Source organism: Acyrthosiphon pisum, chromosome X (genome assembly GCF_005508785.2).
Source record: "Acyrthosiphon pisum isolate AL4f chromosome X, pea_aphid_22Mar2018_4r6ur, whole genome shotgun sequence".
NCBI classification, from domain to species: Eukaryota; Metazoa; Arthropoda; class Insecta; order Hemiptera; family Aphididae; genus Acyrthosiphon; species Acyrthosiphon pisum.
In genome coordinates this window covers 124298894-124320208 of record NC_042493.1, presented here as the reverse complement: position 1 = coordinate 124320208, position 21315 = coordinate 124298894, and the positions used below count along the sequence as shown (strand labels likewise).

General features: G+C 28.7%; 1 protein-coding gene across 1 annotated transcript; it reads right to left on the bottom strand.

The window, feature by feature from the left end:
• Positions 1-6597: 6597 nt before the first annotated feature.
• LOC100162614 (mothers against decapentaplegic homolog 4) lies at positions 6598-13066 on the bottom strand. The gene is made up of 13 exons (XM_001949637.5): positions 12861-13066; positions 11876-12018; positions 11592-11696; positions 11183-11357; positions 10858-11121; positions 10560-10700; positions 8944-9006; positions 8741-8875; positions 8429-8660; positions 8184-8352; positions 7959-8097; positions 7749-7879; positions 6598-6952 (listed from the first exon to the last, which is right to left on the bottom strand). The coding sequence occupies exons 1-13, from the start codon at positions 12946-12948 to the stop codon at positions 6878-6880; spliced, it is 1860 nt and encodes a 619-aa protein (XP_001949672.2). The 5' UTR covers positions 12949-13066; the 3' UTR covers positions 6598-6877.
• Positions 13067-21315: the final 8249 nt, after the last annotated feature.

The following is a 21315-nucleotide window of genomic DNA, read 5'->3' as shown; positions in this document are numbered from 1 at the left end:
CCCAAACCAAGTCAAAATATTTTGAACATTACCTATATCAAGTATAAGAAATGATAAAATAAATATATACACAATATGAATCTCAAGTTTCTACGGTGAATCGTTTTTGAAGTACAACAAAATAAGAAAATCGCTACAAGAGAAATCGTGTAAATATCCAATGTTGTAAAAATTTAAACTTCAAACGCTCATAAAAATTTAGTTTGAGTTACTTATAGACATTTTTTTTTTTATAAAGGTAGTACACCTTATAAAGAATCTTGTATTACATTTCTTCAAAATCTTAGATTTAAAAAAAAAATTTTACGAATTTCTAACTTAAAATAATTTGTAAATTTTCATGATTTTAACTCCTTTTATAAAAATTCAAACTTTAAATGCTTTAAAAAAAATTATGAGTTTGGATTTTTAATATTTTTTAAAAATCATTGTAAAAATATAATATAAGATCCTTGTACTAAATTGTCATACTTTTTTACCCGAAAAATAAAATTTTGTTGACATTCTAGAAAAAAAATAACTAAAAAAAAATGGGAATTGAAAAATATGTCCGTAAACAGTTCAAAACAAACCGATATCCAGACAACGAAACCGACACTATTGAATTCTTTAAAACAAATAAATTACTTAAGCTACTTTAGCCAACATTCGCTGTGTACAAAATATCAAAATAACTAATTTAAAACTGCTTTTTTTTCTCTTTTCTCTGTTCTCCATTATAAATGTAATGTATTTATGTTTATAATGTTACACTAATGACTATATAGTAGTCACTAGTAGAAGCAAAAATTGTACAATTTCAAGACCAATAGAAAAAAAAAAAATCAATATTTTTTGAAAACTATATCGTGTATAGAAAATACATTTCTTTAAAAGCAATAATATCATATAATGTACTTACTAATATTTTACAGTCTTCACCCGGAATCGTTTTTCGTATGCAATTGTTTAGGTACCTATTATTGAATTCAAATTTAACACATCCGTTACGGTTAACCACACGACAACTACTGTACAGCAGAAAATTCCCACTTGCCTACTTTCTTTTGTTATTGGATATATTATTTTTTTAAATACATAATATAATGTATATGTATTACAGATATTAATAAACAGTTAATTAATGTAACGCGTTAGTTTTAATTCTTTTACTACGGTTTTCAAGAATAACCCATGGTTGCATTACAATCACGTTTAACGAATCAATTCTGAGCTAATGGTCCCTTAAACATTATTATTTGTCCACGATCGGTCTATTCAATTTTATTGAAACATTAAGTTAATACATTTTTCTTGCAACCCGGCATCACTGTTAGGTACAGCTATGAATTATAAATTTTTTGAGATCAGCCACTTTGTCCGGTCTGTTGACCGTTCCAAATCAAATACAAATTATTGCAATCTACTTTTTGGAATTACGAATCGAAATTGTGAATAACAATAATAACGATAAATTGATTTGATTTTACCCCCCCCCCCCCCACACACACACACACACACACACATAAACATATTATATCCAATAAATTCGTTCCATGCCAACGTCAAATTTTAACATTCAGTTCAAAACTGTTGGAATAGTTGATGAATAAAAATTGTTGCTTTTACGAATTTCATTATGTTAACTGACTTGGTCAAATTTGTACTACTCACGTACTTCCTATGTTTATTAATGCATATAATGTCATGTCACACTTCAAAATGAAATATGAAGAATAGCCAGTTGATACAATTGATAGGTACCTATAGTATATTTTTAGTTGTAACTTTTATAATAGACCATTCACGCTAATATTAACAGAAGATATAAGTTCTTCTGAATGCAAGTTTGTTATATGTTGCGTATAAGTATGTTGGAAAGAGAAGGAGAAAACAGTGTCTCTTGAACAAGGCCGTATCCAGTCATTTTTTTGGGTGGGGGTGGGAACTATATTTTTTTCATTAAACTATATTAGGTACTTTGATTATTTAACCTATTTTAAAATATAATTCGTGCAATATGAAATTATCAAAGTCAATATTCTTCTAAAATGTGATGCAAAATCTATGGAAGATATTAATGTGTGGGTTGCTTAGTTTGGTCAACTCAACTATATACAGTGTTCTAAATGGGCAATGAATTATGCGTTCGTAAGTATTTGATATTGTACCTAATTACTTATTACTGTATCAAAATATCCACAAATACATCTATAGGTACACACTCGCGTCAGTTAATTTAATTATTTTTTATAACATTTTTATATAGGTAGGTAAATAGACACAAAATATTATAATACAGTAGTAGCAAAAACCCCACATACAGAGATTAGACTAGTCAATGAAATAAAAACACAAATCAGCCTTACATGGCACCAGAACACTTAACATATTATAATATGTAGGTACATATAGGGTTTTAAAACTTCATGAATTTCATTTCGATGAAAAATAAAAAAAAAATGTTTAATATATCTAAAAGTTTACAGTCGACAACTTCTAAGTGAACATTTTTAAAAGTTGGTTTATTGTATGAAACAAAGACAACGTATGTAACATTGTAACATATTTACATATAATTTATAAGTTGTTCAACAAATCTATAATACTTATAAGAAATTTAAACATTGCCTTTTAACCCTTAAGTTACAAACTCATAAACCAACTCTACATCATAACGTATTGTTGAGAGTCATGGCTCTGAAAATGCATATTATATTATACTAAATTATAATTATATTATATTATATTCACAATAGTATATTATATACATAAGCAACTCTTAATAGTCGTGAGTCATGACCTTTTACAATATACAAAAAATGATCTAAGTATTAAATAAAGAGTGCAGAGCACTTTCACATCACCGAGTCACATACACAATACACGCACATTTGTGACTTTGGTACACTTTAAAATTACTAAAAAGACATTATTATTTCATTCACTGTTGGAATTGTCTTCAACTTTATTGCAAACCATTATCTTTTAGATCGATGACGGTCCGCATACAACAATATTTTAAAACTCATATAGAAAATGTTTTTATTCTCAAAATAATGCCAGGAATATTTTTCAGCACTACCTACATACAGAATATACAATTATGTAATAATAAATCAACAAAAATAATATGTTTTAGTTTATTTCTAAGTGTGTAATCAATATATTATTTCTAATCATCTATAACCGGACATGTTTAAAAGAAAAAAAAAATATTTTTCATGATTTCATTGAAATGTTTCAAGAACAGTGAAATTTTCAATTTTGAAATATTTCAAATTCAGAACCCTGTATACGTATAACATAGCACACGTTTCCAATAGTGTGGCGATATAATTAATAAGGCAATTAATATAAAATAACACGCTGAGGTAATTTCAAAGAGCGTAGGTAGTGAACACAGTAGTAAATAATTAAACTATAAAAGTGTTGTCGTACGTCTCTTCTTTTTTATTTCTTATTTATTCTTAGTAGTAATTTGCTTCTAAATATTTTTTTTTTTTTCATTTGCTTGTAAATAATAATAGAATAGTGCTATTAAAAAAAAAAAAATGCTGTTGCACAGATAAAGTTCTTCTTTACGTGTCGTGAAAATTTGGTTGTTCTCCAACAAATATGGTGCGAGAAAAGTTGTCCCGCGCCAAATAGGTTTTGCCTTGTTGTACATTTGTAAGACGGAGACAACATGTGCGAGTGTGACGTCCTCTTAAGTCTTATACGCTCCTATTAGCTACAAATATGCGATTTATAACACACAGTTTTATAAAGAATTTAGTGTTGTACAAAAACTGTTCAATTTGAAAATACTTATTAGTTACTACTAATAAGTAGCAACTATAAAATGTACTAAGTAATTTTATTTGAGTAACGAGTAAAGTAACTTAATTACATTTTAAAAGTAACTTACTCAACACTGTTGATTACAGTGTAAATAATAAAAATTATATTAAAATAAACAAGAATAAAAAAATGTAATCACAGCAAAGGGCAATTCTCAGCAGATCACGTTTAACTCCGTTAGTTAAGAATTAGAGTGGATCGACCTACTATGAAACTTGATGGTAAGAACATTATCTGTATTTGTATGTGGTTTTTTTTACAACAACTTTGTTTTAAGTGTGTTATGAGCATTTTTAATTTACGCTATATTATATACACATAACTTGCTAAACAATTGAGCTACTGTAAAAAACCCACATACAAACACAGTTAATGTTCTTAACATCAAGTTTCATAAAAGGTTGATTCACTCTAATTTTTAAACTAATGGATTTAAACGTTATCTACTGATTGTAAATTTTATATGTTACGCACTTATAAGACAGAGACAACAAATGGCCGTGTAGCGTCCTCTAAACCGGAGTTTGTAAGAACTGGCTATCCATAAAATATTAACAGTATCGGTTGGTTTGCTTTAATTTGTTAAATTTTCGAAGTTATTAAAATGTATAAATATAAAAATTACTGGTTTCTATAAATTTAACAAGCAACATAGGATTGAGTATTTAGATGTGAGTATAAAATATGTTTATATTTACTTTTTAGTAAAATAAAATAAATTTAAGAAAAAAAAGCAATGGCTCAAAATCAAATTGTATGTAAATTTTAGCGGTAATCAAAGGTGGGAAAGGTAATGAAAATAATTAACTCAAGTTAAGTTAAGTTAAGAGGACACAAAGTAGATAAGTTAAAAGTTAACAGTTAACAAATTATAAATTTAACTCGATAAGTTAAAAGTTAATATAGAAAAAAATATTAATTTAACTCAGTTTAAAATAAAGTTAATCTATTTTTTTTTTATTAGTATGTAAATTACATAAATAGTGAATGTGTCTTTTTAGTTTCTAATTTATATTTTATAAATTATAAAAAAACAATTTTATTAAGCTTTTATCATAATTTACACTGTATACCTTTTTACTTTTAATTTACTATTATTTACTAATTTAAACTATACTCATCTCAAATTAATAATTTAACAAATATATTATTTTTTATCATATAGCAATTGAATAATATAAGTTATATAACATTAAAACATATTAACAATTGTCAATTTGTAATTTAAAATTATTAATTTTTTAATTACATTTATAATCGCAATCCGCATAATATATAATTTACAACTTAATAAAATATATGAATATACAGAAAATTATGTTATTAAGAAAAAGAACAGAAATGTTTGTGTTTTTGTATTGGATTATTTTTATTTTATACTGATATAGTAATATTTACGTATAAACAAAAAATTTCAATATGTTTTTAACTTGATGGATTTTTTTTAAATCAACTGAGAAAAGCTAAGTTATTTCAACTGTAAATTAAACTATTTAAGTTCATAATTTGATTAGAAAATAAACTAACTAGTTAAGTTAAAAAGTTAAAAAATTAACTTTTTAACTTAACTTTAACTTTTTAACTAGTTAATGCCCACCTTTGGCAGTAATGTATGTAATACATTATTTTATTAAATAACTAGTTATTCTGTAAAATTCCTAAATGCGCACGTTAATATATAAATTACACAATTTAATATAAAGAATACCGATTGAGTTTTCGTTAATGTATGCAATTTATATTGTTAGGTAGATATGACAGGGACAGGATTTGATAACATACAAGATTTGTTGCCGTTGTCATTTTATTAATAAAAATAATAAGATAAGATAATATTGAACCACACAATCCGGCATAGACTAGACTTATTAGTGTGACAGTGTACCGCGAGTCTACCTACTAGTTAGTTCGATCATTTTCAATGTCGTATAGTGTAGTAATAACTAATAAGTGTGCTTTATAATGAAAACCAAATTTAAAAAATTATAAAAAATACAACAGAACGTAATAACAGCACGTTTTTGCTGAAAGAAAATATGATTTTTTAATAAGTGAAGTGTAACGAAATTAAACAGGAAAAAAGAATCTCCACAAGATTATTGGTATTAGTATACCAGTATGATGTGATAGAAGTGCAAAGTAATGAAAATTTGAAAGGCATATGAGTCCCAATCACTAAGTAATAGTTAAGGGTTTTACAAATTCACATATCAACAAAAGTTGACCACAAAACGGTCCATAAGTTTAAAATATAATTTACTTTGTAACTCTAAATGCCATCCAAAAAGTTTATGTACTAATAAATAAATTGTAAATTGTAAAAAAAATAATAATTCAATAATTGTAACTATAATAACAGAATAAGTTTATAATTATACTATAAAAAACTATTGATAACTATTGATTTTTTAGTTTTATTTGTAATTTGTTTAAGATTTTAATAGTTTTAATAAATTGACGTGAAATAAATGAATATTTATATTTTATATTATAATGTAGGGTGTGTTTGACTTAATACTGACATTTGATTTTTTTTGTATTTTGTACTAAAAACAATGTAAATAAAATAATAGTATTATATACATTAACTAAACCCTTATTGTTAGTTTATAAAATATCTAGTTAATATGTAGAATAACTAGTTGAAGTATGTCTTTTTAGATTCATTCAACACATCAACTGAAAGTACCCATAATTCTATAGAACAACTAGTTATTTTATAGAATTACGGAATTTTATGCATTAACGCAGACATAAATATAATATAGACACAACTCACAATAATGGAAACCTGTTTATTTACACTTAAGGTAGTTTATTGTAACCTTAAATATTTATGAAATTGAAAAATATTTAGGACTTGTTTGATTATAAACAGTAATTGTGTTAAAAAAAATAAATAAAATAAATGTATACAGGAAAAACATATTTTTACCAAGGCCTTTAGTAGTATAACTGTTATGTTTGATAAATAACAAAACATGAAAAGTAACCATTTTTTCTTAAACATTACTTATTAGTCACTAGGTTTGAACATTTTGAGTTTCCGGTTAAGTCAAGCTCTCGATGAATCTATTTGTATTGTGTGTAACACTTCATCCAAAAGTTGTAATGCCCGATGTAAATGAACCTTATAATAATTGTAAATACAAATTAGAGTTGTTTGTTATATCGATGGTTAGAAGGTAAAAGGGCATAAACGCCACTTTTTTCAAAATCAATGTTTTTGCATATTGTTGTAAACGGCATTATTATACATTGATAATCGAATCTAAACATTGTTATCATTTGTATATATTCAAGAATCAATGTTTTAATATGTGGACGTAAACAGCATAGAATTGGTGGGAATGAAAAAACTGGGTGTAAACGTCAATTAAAAGATGTAAACAGCATTCAAGGAAACTTGATAATACGTAAGCGTCATTGTTGGCGGTTACATCAATTTATCATTTTTGTTAGTGGTTTTGTCAGCACTGTAAAAAGCGTTTATATCTACAATTTTCAAAATACTTTAATTACAAATCTTCATTGAATTTAATCAATAATGTAAAACAAATAACAATATTAAACTATCCATTATACTTTATAGTCAATAGAACATCTTTGGGGTGTAAGGACCACAATCAGAAAAAGGGGCGTAAGTGATTTTTTTTTTTTTAATTGGCTTTAAATACACAAATATGTTATGATTATGAACAATTAATCATAACATAATACCTAAAAACTCATTATAAATCATATTAAGTCTCAAATCGAAGTGTTATACGATGTTCTAAGGTTGTAACACAGTTATTATGAAAATATCTGTTTTTCGGCTCTCCAGAACAGTTTGGATATTGGCGTGTACGCCCTTTTACCTCCTAAACATCGATAATATTATTTTTTAACACTAAACCTTATATAATCATTTTAGAACTACATACTTCTATCCAGCATGGAGTCTCTTTAATGGTACTTCGTGGATAGTCAGGACCCCAGCCTTTTACAAAACTTAATCTTAATATGCACAATCTTGTTAAATCGTCTACTCCAATACCTGCTGTAGCACTCAATCCTTTAACAAAAGTTTAAAAATGTAATTATAAATTCTATGATAGGCTATAATATATTTAGTGAATAACAGAATCACATACTTATAGCTGGAGCAACACCTCCCACAACATTAGATCCTGCTAGGTGTCCTGCAACTGCTGCTGCTTGTGCAGCAACTGCATTTTGAGCTGTTTTAGCTTGTTGACACATTTGCTTGTAACACTGTCTAAGATCAAAAACCTAAATAATTTATAACATATATCATATCAATAAAAACAAAACAAAAAATGTATTATACTTCGGTTATCAAAATATACTTCACGTACTTTAATGTATGCATGAGGATAAATTTTATGGACTGCGTCTCCAGGTGCTCGGCCAGCTTCTCTATCTAAATAATATGACTGCACAAAAACTGAATGATCACTCTGACATTTTAACCAAACATCTCCTTCTCCAATCAGATCTAGTTGAACACCTTTCCCAATGTGCAATCTTTAAGAGACCATTATTTATTAATGTTGTAAATATCAAGCTTACACTAATAGCTAATATTGTTACTTATTTTTACCTAGCTCTTTCACTTTGTTCTGTCCTTTGAACATTACAAAGGGCACCCAAACAAAATCGATTACTTCCAGAAGGATCAACATAACCATCAACAGTGACATGAGGGCAAGTAGATGAAACCTTAAACATTTCTCCAACCTGAGTATCTAATTCAAAGTAAGCAATTAAACACCAATGTTCAGGAGCTGGCTGAGATGATAATAAACCACTCGATCCCATTTCAGACATTCCCCCTAGAAAAACAATTTAATTACATTCAAGAAATATTTAAATATAATATAACTCTAAAAGGGTAGATATTCAATATATTCACAAAATATTGGATGTGGTGGTTGCATTGAATGTGTATAAGTAAGAGTGCTTTGTACTGGTCGATTATCTGTTGTTGTACCAGACATTGGGGCTGAAGGTCCTTGATAATCATGTGGTGTCATTGTTTGACTAGGTACTGTATGTGAAATAAAAATATTATTCAGTTTATTTCAAATAATTTTTTTTAAAGGATAATATAATTACATAAATTGTCTTCCTTTTGTCCTTGGAACATACCTGGATTTTGTAATGGCATGTTTGGTGGTCCTATAGCAAAAAAGGTTATAAATTAGTACTTATATGTAAGATTAGCAAAAATAATTAACTCATCCACCCTTTACTAGGCACAAAAGTGTAAGATACCACTAATATAGATATGCATATTCAAAATGTTTATGTTCTACATTTAACACATTCGCTGCATAAAACACCAATTGGCATCATTGTACATAGTTCGCATATGCTGAATAATGCCAATTAGTGTCATGTACTTTGTTATTTAATGGACTATAATTTGATCAACGTTACGATTAAACTTTTAGTTTTTTGTCAGCATCTTCTATAAGTGCTGTTTCATAATCAAGTGCAAACTGCACACTGATATTTTAATTTTTTTAAAACTAGAATTTTATTAGCGTCACGATAAGTATACAAAAATATGACACACAGTGAATGTGTTAAATTACGGTTTAAATAATATTTAGTATTTACTATTAACTACAAAAACAAACAAACTAAATAATAATACAAAACATTCAACAGGATAAATAATGTAAGCAAATTAGAAAATATGAATTAAAAGCCTTAAGAAAAATTATTTTTGATAACATTTTGATGACTTAATGAAGATGTTATATACAATATTAATTGACTAGAAAAAAAAAATGATAAAGAAAAAATGTAGCTAATAATTATTATTATATTTACCTTAATAAATTATCAAAATATATATAATATTTTGAGTATTATAAATAAATAATTTGTAACAGATAAAAATTTTCAATAAAAAAAAAAAATAACAGAAATAATTAAATAAAGGAAAATTGTACAAGTATTGAGTAGAATACAATTTGTCATTATAAGCATCAATAATTGTTGAATTATTTTTAAAAATATAGCTGATGGTTTTGGCTTCACTATTGAATTGATATTTAAAATCTGAATTAAGTTATGACACTTTTATAATATAAACCAGAGGTATTCAAACTGTGCGTCGCGGCTCCCAGGGGCGTCGTGAGAGTTATCGAAGGGAGCCACGTCATATAATTGAAAACCAATAAATATTTTAAAATATTTTTACGAAAAACGTTTTTTATTATCATTGAGGCACACCGGTTGGGAAACGTTGGATTGTCTACAGTCTACACTCTACTATAATCATTCGCTAAGTATAGCTTTAATTGATCGCGTAAGTCGCAATAGCGACAGCGATACCATCAACTGCCATCGTTAAATCATCAATGCGTATGTCGTGTTTGGCAGTATTAGTCGCGAGTTAAATTATCATTCATTTTTAATTTGGGAGCCGTCAACATTTTGTGAAGACTCAAAGGAGCCTTGGGATGAAAAAGTTTGAATACCTCTGATATAAGCAGTTAAATAATTAAAAATTACATGTATTAAATGTAAATGATAAATTTACAATTTTAAAATATAGCCAAAATTGTACCTTAATACAAAAATAAATAAATAAATAAATAAATAGCTATCTTTCATAAATTAATTTTCATAAATATGTATTATTATTTTATAATATTATAACATATTATATGAGGATATTTCAGAACCCAAGTTAACATACTATTAGTTAAGCAACTTACTGTTGGGAAGTGTATGTGATGATGTACTCGGCATCCAATTGTCACATGATTCAGTCTTAACCTGTACTTGAGAATTTATACCAATTTGATTACTAGAACATTGTTGCTGCTGTAGTGTGGGCCGAAACAAACCAATATCTCCTACAAATAATTATGTTCTACTATAATAAAATTCTAAAACATAAAATAATTCATCTCAAATCTAAATAATTGGAAATAACATAGAAAATATTATCCTATCATTACCATGCAATTAATATTTTAAGAATTTAAATATATTTTCACAATTAATTCTTACCGGTAGCTTGAGAAACGGTCGATTGTTGGGAAACATCAGTGGCTGGATTTGTTTGGTGATATAAAAGAGGTAAGTGATGTTGTACAGTCACAGACGGGCTGTTTCCAGATACATCACTGTTCATATTGAAACTGCCAACTTGACTAGAACCAGTTGGCGACGAAGACATTACTCCACCGGCAGCTGTATACTCATCTCTTTGGCTGATTATTTGGCCAGAACTATTAGTAGATGTATCACTGTGTAGCGTTAGACCACTTAAATCTAAATAGTTATTACAGATAATAAATAATCATAATAATATAAGTAAATAATTAATATTTACCTATGCTTGATGACACAACACGTTCATAATGATATGGATTAACACACACAGAATCACATTTTAAGTCAAAAGCATATCGGCAATACTTTAAGTGCTTGAGTTCATTTTTATGTAAATCTGGCCATCGCCAGATTCTTGCATATATTACATGCGGAAAAACTTTACGCCCAGCTATCTATAACAAAATAAAATTTATATCATAAATAATAATCGCCACTTATGTGCCTAATAGGTAATTAATTAATGTTTGAGATATTTAATTTCTAAAATAATAATTATAATCTGCAAATACCAAGAACACTTTGGTTTTGTTAATAACAAATAGCTATTCAATAAAATGTATAAATGAACTCAATTTTTCAATTGTCAAATTCTCAGATATGAAAAAAATTCAAATATAATCACTCACCTGTAACCGCCCGTCTAATGTTCTTTGTATTGTAACACATTTACTTGGATTTGAACCATTTGTTGTTATAGCTAGAATAAGACTATCTAATTCATCTCTTTTTCCCTAAGTAATTAATAAAACGTTCATTATTTATAAACACAATTATAGGAATACATTGAATTGAATATTATTATCATAATAGTATACCTATAGATAAGATCTCATCTATAAAAATGTACAGCTTACGTCAGGCAGCTCAGGTAATAGTAAAATTTAATTTTAATTGTCCATTCAACAGTTACCTTTAACTTTTTAACCAGTGACTCAATGGCTCGTTTGGCAAATCCTTCTCTTTCCCATCCCTGTCGATGGCACATCAAACTGTGTACTATACTCAAACAAGCATCAGCTGACGTCGGTGCACTGGTTTGTTGCATTTCTCTGGCTTAAATCAAGAAAATAAAGATTATGATAAAGAAATACAACTACTCCAGAATATACAACAGTTAAATTCATGAAATAACATTCCTTTTTAAATATGTATTGTTTTAGTAAATTTGCGACAGAAAAATGAAAATGAAAACAACAAAATGTTAAAGCAGGAGCTGCAGACACTTTGTCACAGTCAGTGTGCGGCCTGCGGTCGGATAACTCTTAATAATATTATTAGGTATAATTTTTGGCGTTAAATACCTATGTATCTTTAATATCGTTATTCGTTGGCATTTAGAAATTCGAATTTAAATGTTTATAGGTTAGATACCTAATTTATATAATTTTGTAAATATTTTGACCCACGATCCGGCGAACGGTTGATTTCGACAGACCCGTTCGTCGGCGACAAAGTTTATAGATAATGTTATATTATCAGAGTCCAGACCAATGACCAACGCGGACGGTTGATGTCTCCGCAGACTAGACTTACAGGCAGGTACATTGTGGTCCCATCAAGTATTGAAGTCGAACGACCGAAGTCTTTTGCGCCGGTGATCAACACCGTGAACAGAACGGACTAGACCATAGACCACCTATAAACTAATGGACAGCGCTTGGAGAGAGAAGTCGGGATTACAATATGGGGTGAGCGAGAAAAGAAACAGAGCAGTAAAATGTATACCAGTTCCTCTGCGGGCTTTAAGCGGGCTCCTACACTGCATTGTATTCTTACTCTATCGGTTATAATATGATCGCCTAGCATTGTTCAGAGTGGAATGCGCTGTCCATTGTTCTGTAGGCCTATACGGGCTGGACGTCTGGACCGATGTGATCGTAGACAATAAAACGTACCTGGTTGAGGAGCGGGTTGTGTTTGTGTCGGCCGAGGAGCTTGTGCATACTGTTGTGCTTGCGCCATCGAGTGAGCGTCCGTTTCCATTCGACGGTTTTCGAAATCATCCGCGGAATCCAATGAAAACAACGAAGAAATATCAGACAACGACTACCTGCCGATCGCCAAAAACGATGCACGATCGTCGAATTACCAATAGATAACAGAATTGAATTCAAAATGATAAGAAACCATGCTTCCAAACGTATACACACAGTTATACACATTGTTGTCAACAATATCACATTTGATAATCGCGGAATAAATAATCACGGTGTGGAGGTAGTTCTCGCGGTGAGTAGGTATAAAATTACGTAATTTATTATCGTATATTGTTATCTATTGTTATTTATTACAATTTACAAGTTTAATTTCTATTTACTATAGGTGTGTTAAGTAGGTATTATTGTCAATTAGTTACTCGTTCGGTAGATTCCGAGCGCAGCGATGCGGATGTATTGATTATGCAATGATGTGAGTTTTTTTTAGATTCCGAGTGAAACGATGAATGCATTGATTTTACAATGATGTGTGTTTTTTTTATTTTTTATTTTTTATTTTTTATTTCACTTTTTTTTGTGGCTGTCATCACCTTTTAGGACAGTAAAAGTGCTTGGATTTTCTTCAACAGTAGGTACCTTTTCTGATAGGAAAGTGAATTTAGTTGGTATTTTTTCATTAATTTTCTAAAGCGCCGTGAAAAACAAAAGTAAAATTAAGGAAAAACGGGAATTTTTACGCAAAATCTGTTTTCGAGAAAATTGATTTTAGTTTTTGGTGTAACTTTAAAACAAATGCCGTACATACGTGAAATTTTCACTGGTTGTTTATATTTTCATTTTCTATAAATGATAAAATTTTCAAAATATTTTGATTTATTTTGAACTATTTAGGGACATTTTCAGTTTCCAATATTATTAGTTTTTTTTTCTATGAATGTCAATAAAATTTTATTGGTTAAAAAAGTTTGAAAATTGAATAGAAGGTTCCTATTATATTGTTTCAAAGGCAGATGAAAAAAATTAAAAATCCATAGTCACAATTTTTTTTATAAGCATCAAATATTGACAAAATACGTAAAAATGACGAAAATTTGCAAATTATTTTGAGTTAGAAATTCATGAAAAATTTCCTTTTTAAATCTAAGATTTGAAAATGTAATACAAGATTCTTCATAACTTTGTCTACATTTTTAAAAAAAAATGTCTATGTACTAGCAAGTCAAATTAAATTTTTATGAGCGTTTGAAATTCATATTTTTACAACATTTGATATTCACTCGATTTGACGATTTCTCATGTAACGATTTTCTTATTTTGTTGTAATTAAAAAACGAATAAATGTAGATACTTAAAAATTTCACTGAATGTTTATATTAGCATTTTCTATGTAGGTACGATAAAGTTTTGAAAATAATTTGACTCTTTTATTGAGCTTTTTACGGACATGGTCAGTTTTAAGTTTTTTTAGTTTTTTTTTCTATAAATATCAATTAAGTTTTATCTGTTGGGCCAAAAAGTGTAAAAATGTAATACAAGGTTCCTGATATACTGTTACAATAGCAGTTGAAAAATATTAAAAATACATATGCACAATTTTTTTTTATAAGCATTTAAAGATCGAATTTTGACAAAATTTATGGAATTTAAAATTGAATAGTTATTTTGTAGTTAAATATTTATAAAATGTTCAACTTTTATATCTAAGAATTGAAAATTTAAAACAAGATTCCACGTAAATATTTAATTCTGTTACCAAAAATTCTAAGAAATACATAAGCACAGTTTATTTTTATAGTAATTTTAATTTCAAATTTGGACGAAATTACATATTAAAAACCTGGAATAACTATTTTAGTTATTTTGTTGTATAAGTATAATATTATTCGTGGGTATACTTGAAACTTCTAAAGTATACTATTATATATGTATGATAGTATCACGGTTTGTTGTTACGATGTATAACGCTAAGAGATATTGTGATATGATTAATTTGGAATTTATTATAGGTCAATTTTTTTTTAATACCATAGACTATATAATATTATGTCTTATACCTAGACTGACATACCGTCTCCGCTCAGAATCGTTTTTCTTATACAATGATATTATATCATTGAATTCAAATGTAGATAATACCATCCATTATACAGTGACCCACTTGTAATCTACTGTACAGTGTAGAGCGACATCCACTTACCCACCTTTTTTTAATTTTTAATTTAAAAATTTTTTTTCGTGTCTGTCTTCACCGTTTCGGGGCAGTGACACTGTTTCGATTTTCTTCAACAGTACCTAACTTGTTCGATGGGGAAGTGAATCTCGTTGGTGCACTCGTGTACGGGCATATATCAGTGGCGTGCCCAGCGGGTAGGCCTGGTAGGCCCGGGCCTGCCCTGTGTTTTTTTTCGTATTACAAAATGATACGAAATGAAATCAATTTGGAACAAAGATTATTTATTTATTACACACTTTTATACCAAGCGTGAATAATTGTGGCCACAGTTCCTACTGCTTATCGGACGACGACTAAAAATTGTAAATAATAGACAATATTCCCGAAATGATTGTTATTAATTAAACGTTCGTCACTGACTGTCTCCGCCGACAATCGTCAAGAATTTGACGATGTTCATATGAGATAATCAGTGGTTAAAGTGGGGGGGACGAAGTCCCCCTTCTTATTTACAGTAAGATTATGCGTCCCCTTTAATTTAAGTCTCCAAAGTCCGGGGGGACGCTACTAAATTATAGTAATTTATTAAATGGTTTACGCACACACACACAACGATTATTTACTGAATTTAACTTAGACTTTTTACCACACAATCGTCTCATGTATCAGTTTTAGATAAAGCTGATCCTTATAAAGATTTATTAAATAATTTATTGATAGATTTAACTATGCTTTCTCCAGATAATTGGCCTGATAACTGTGATGTACAGTTTGGTGATATAAATATTTAAAATATATATTAAAAATATTTGTATTCACTTTTAATATCTTTGAAACATTATTAACAAGTCTAACAGGAGGAATAAATTGTGTTATATTATATTATATGATCATTTTTTCTAATTAAATTTAAAAATGTTATAAAAAGTTTCAAAAAAATAATGTGTACCCATATAAATTAAAACAATTATAACCGGGCCCGTCCTACATTTTTATCCTGGGCACGCCTCTGGCATATATAATAGTGCGTGTCGACCGGTCACCAAAATCACTCGCACGCACCGACCGAACTTAGTGTACGTATGTTATGTGATATGTTATGTGTAGCAACTCAGGAGAAGTGGACGGGTTCGCAAACACTGAGTTCTAGTATGCGGTGGGTATGTAGGTGTGTATATGTGTGTGTGTGTGTGTACTCATAACAACAGAAATAAATTATACCAGTAGGTTATAGAGCAAATTATTATAACTGTATCAACAAATTACAACATATAATTATAATAGTATATAGCGAGCGATCAGCGACTCACTTGATCCTATACAATATTAATAAAATATAAAAAATACGGTGATTCACACACGTAGGTGCAAGGACACAAACGGTCGCGATTAGCGCACACTAAAAATAATATAATAAATATATTGCACTTACAAATACAATAATACATTCGCGGCGATTAGCGCCCTCGGTACAAATAATAAGTGTAAATCGCTGGCTATTCGAGCCGGACAGTAATTCAAATAAAAATATTTATATAATTATATTAATTATATATAATTAATTATATTATATAATAATTCAAATATTAATAATAAGATAATCATAAAAAAAAAACTCACAGATACGACGGTGCTCGGCTGGCAAGCTGCTGTAGTTATAAGAATAATATATAAGGCAGGCGATTCGCGCCTAACCGAAAACCATATAAGATGTTGGCGATTAGCGCCTTACAATTAATACAATATAAAGTGGCACTTTGTGCCTTACAAATAATAGCATTAAGGACGTGGCGATTCGCGCACAAAATTAAAACAATAATACAAAAAAGACTCAACGGCGATTAGCGCACGTATATAATAATAAATTCGACGCTTGACGGTCGTACGTAGAGATGTAAGCTCGAAAATTTGTTTTTTTATGTACATTTCTTAAATTAATTAATTTTTTAGTTTAAATATACTTAAATACTTTATAAAATTACTGTTTAATTTGTATTTACATTGTAACAAGTATAACGTCAGAGTCAAACAAATCACTTATAATAAAAGATTATATACCTAATTTGAGTAAAATTGAGGAAGTGACTCAAACAATAAATTACCTCCGTTCAAAATTGAAAAATCAATAATTGTAACAAAACGATTATACGCTTATAATTTATATTGAAGTAAAAATACAACATTTTTTATAATAAAGATAAAAATCCAAATTTATTACCGAGTTAAACATTATGTATTGATATAGGTATATATTATATATATTTAATGATTTGAATTTTGAATTCACTATAATATGTTCATCAGAACAATACTAACATTATATTAAAATGGGTAAATGGTAATAAAAGTACATATTTTAAAACATAATTATGAAGATTAAATATACTACAACTATATAATATCAAAAGATATATTTGATAAGAAATTAATATTATAAATTTCAAAATTTTCAAGACTTTTCAAAATTTACATTACTATATAGTCGTACCTTTGGCTCTGCAAACAGTATTATACTATATTATACTACTTGTGCACCGTACAATTTTCGAAGTATTGAGATTACAACAAAATAACCAAAATCATTAGATATTCTTGGTTACCTATTTTCAACATGTAATTTCGTCCAAATTTAAACTTAAATTAACTACCTATAAAAAAAACTGTGTGTAGGTATATATTTTTTAGATTTTTTTGATTACAGAATTAACTAATTAGGTACGTGGAAACTTGTTTTAAGTGTAACGACACAGAATGATCACTCCATAATAAATTATTTCAATACTGTACGCACCATCTAGAAGACCGTTGCGTCGTAAAACTTCAACTTTCTAAGCTCAGGAGACTTGCAAGTGCTTAACCAGGATCATAATAAGGTGCGCCGCTATATTTTGCAGCTATTGCATATAGCCGTCCACCTACAGGACCTACTACATCGTAAGGAAAACAGCCAGAAACTAACATTATGGAAACGGCATATTCAATAACATCGGCGAACCAATATATACGATATACCATAATATATACCAGCCAGTTTCGACGGCAAAATCAACCTCGGACCGCACCTCACAGTTCGCACTATTACGACGCTTTCTTGTTTAAGGGTCGCGACTTTTCAAATTTTCCGCAATTCTATAAAATTTGAAAATTAAATCTTATATTTTAGTTGCCACCTCAATTATAAGACTTTTCCACTAATCTACTACCCAATACCTATTTAGGGTGAGGGGGGGGGGTGATAGAGTGTATTATATCGACCAAAACACACTTTACAGGAAAATCTCTCACACCTCGTAGATTGGTCCGATTTTCGTAATTTTTTTTTTGCTAGATAGAAGAATATTGTTTACAGGGCGCATAGGAATTCGATTTTTGATTACGTTGCTAAAAACAAATAATAATACAAAAACTAAAAAGTTGTAAAAATGGACCAAATTCAAACTTGTAATATAAGATTTTGAAAAATAATTTTGAAAATCCAAGTCCAACGCGCCCTCCAATAAGTCTTCCTCTATTTAGCAAAAAAAGAAATTACGAAAATCGGACCAATCTACGAGACATGAGAGTTTTTCCTGTAAGGCATGTTTTTGAGCAAAAAAACAGGTGGCGCGCAGGCCGCTCAACAGTTTAACTTAACTTCGTATTTAGCGGACTCCACCGAGGAGTCTGCGCCATTGATATTGTGCCTATCTGTACACCCCTCTCCACACTTACTCTGTGGGCAGTGATACAGAGATTACCGTATTGAACAAGCTACTAATACGACCAGTAGCGGTTCTGCCGTTAAATTTTTGAGGAGGCAACGATATTGTACCCATGTAGACATGTTAGCGCAAATCCCCCAATTCTCAAAACTCATTTATTTTGTTTAAAAACCATATTTTTTCTTTAAAAATCTGTCAGAAGATTTTCATTTTCACTATTTCTTATAATTAAAATACCTAACTAGAAATTATTAATTATGTAATTCGGCGCTCACACTCACAGTACCTATCACGCAGAAAATAAAATAATACAATTTAAATCATAGTAATATAGTATGAATAATAGACATAATAATATTATATTATTGCTATTATACCATTGCTATTGATAATAACTTATTAGTAATAACGTGCAATAAAGTGTATAATCTATAATGATTAATTGTCAGCCACTGAGGCGCAGCAAGTCACAGTCTGTGACGTTTGCCAACAGAGGCTACGGTTATGTGCAGTCTTAATTTTCAAAAACTGTTGCTCAAAGAGTAACATATTTGAACTCAACCCTTGAAATTGCTGTCCATGAAAATTTCCTAAAAACGATTTAGAACATTTTGATTCTAGACCCATGAAGTATATTATAATACTGGACACAATAATACGAACTTAGGTGATATAATATAGAGTATACTTAAATCAGGTTATCGAAATGTTGTTACTCACTACCACCCTATTTCTCAATTAAAGGACATCACAACACTGAAAACAAGTTTGCTTAGATTTAAAGTATGATCCAAGAAATACGATGTGGGTCTCAAACACTGATTATTCAATAAGATACACATAAAATGTGAGTGTGATGTCTTAGAGCCTGTAGAATTTCTATGTAGAACTGTCACTATGTCTTGTAATGTGAATAAACATAAATACACGTTACCTAACAGATTATATTGATATCTGCAGTCTGCTATTTCTGAACATATCAGAAGGACTTTAAAGCATTAAATCCAACAAATACCTATCAATAACATGGGATTAGTTTTAAACTTATTCTAAAAACAATTATCTACATATTTGGTATCGTTACTATTATATGTTTTAAAAACTGAAGGACGGCAATATTATTTTTAAATTATTATGCACTTATTTAAGTGTAAATATAGGGACCAACGTATTCTGTAGAATATAAACTTATATTTGCATTCGAAATAGAGTCGTGATGATGAACACGTATTTCTTTATAAAAAGTGCCGTAAATATATTTAGTTATAAAAACGTTATAATTGTCATTAATAATTAAATTAAGTTTAAATTAAATTTTAAAGATGTTCAATTTGAATGTGAACAAAAAATTGATACCAATAAAATTGAATTATTTCCTTCACTTACGATGTAAGTACCCACGCATATTGATTTAATTGGAAATAGTTTTGTTTTTAAAGCAATGAAAATATTTAAAACATAAATAACTGGAAAAGTTGCTTTGCTGCTTATTTTTCTTGATAAAATCATTTTGTATACAGGTATACTTTAGTGGATCAGATAGACGTAATATTATGACCTTATATTGCTATTTGATGTAGAAAACAATTAATATTTATTAAACATAGATGAGCTTAAACATTTAACTATCACGTAAAGTAAAATAAAATTAGGTTTGGTTGTCAACTAAAATGGAAACTGCATATTGATTTTATTGTGATACCATATTTTATAAGAAAATATTTGTATGTATTTAATTATTTAAAAACATTAGAGATTTATTTGACATATAAAACATACGTGTAATTATACCTCTCTTTTGTACAATCATTTATTACTTTTTGTATTGAAATAATATTTCATATTATGATACCCAACTTACTGAGTTAAATTTTTGATTTGTCAACTGTTGACTTCTAACTTAGCGAACTTGTGTTCTCTTAACTTAACTCGACTTGAGTTAATTATTTTCATTAACCGGCCATTTTTTGCATTAATTAATTTAAAGTTTAGCCTATAGTGTAAACATAAAAAAAATAAAACGTGACAATGAATATTGGATCAGGACTAAATCGATAAATTTGTAAATATTGTGTAGCTATTATTGGAAGTTTATTCATAATACACAGGTTACTTTACTTACTTTACTTAATAGGTTATAAAGTAGGTATTTTTGAAAAAAAAAATTAGTGCATAACTGAGACAATAAATTTAATGAAAAAAATGTTGTTACACAGCGTACCTACGTGTATGGAATAATATCATTCATAAGCATAGGTTGTACATAAAATGTAAAAGTGTTTTTATCACATCCGTCATATTGAGATAACTGAACACGTGTTTTACGCATAATAATATCCAACAAAATAATTAATCTGATGTTTGTTTTGCTCGAATTGATTTATGCATTTTATATTAATTGTCATATTTAATTATAAATAGACTGTTGAAAATATGATAAAAAATGCAACATGCAAGTATACTATAGTATAATATATTTGTATGTTCACAGCCAGCTTTTCCACGATAACAAAAAGTACTTTTTAGTGGGAAAGTCCCC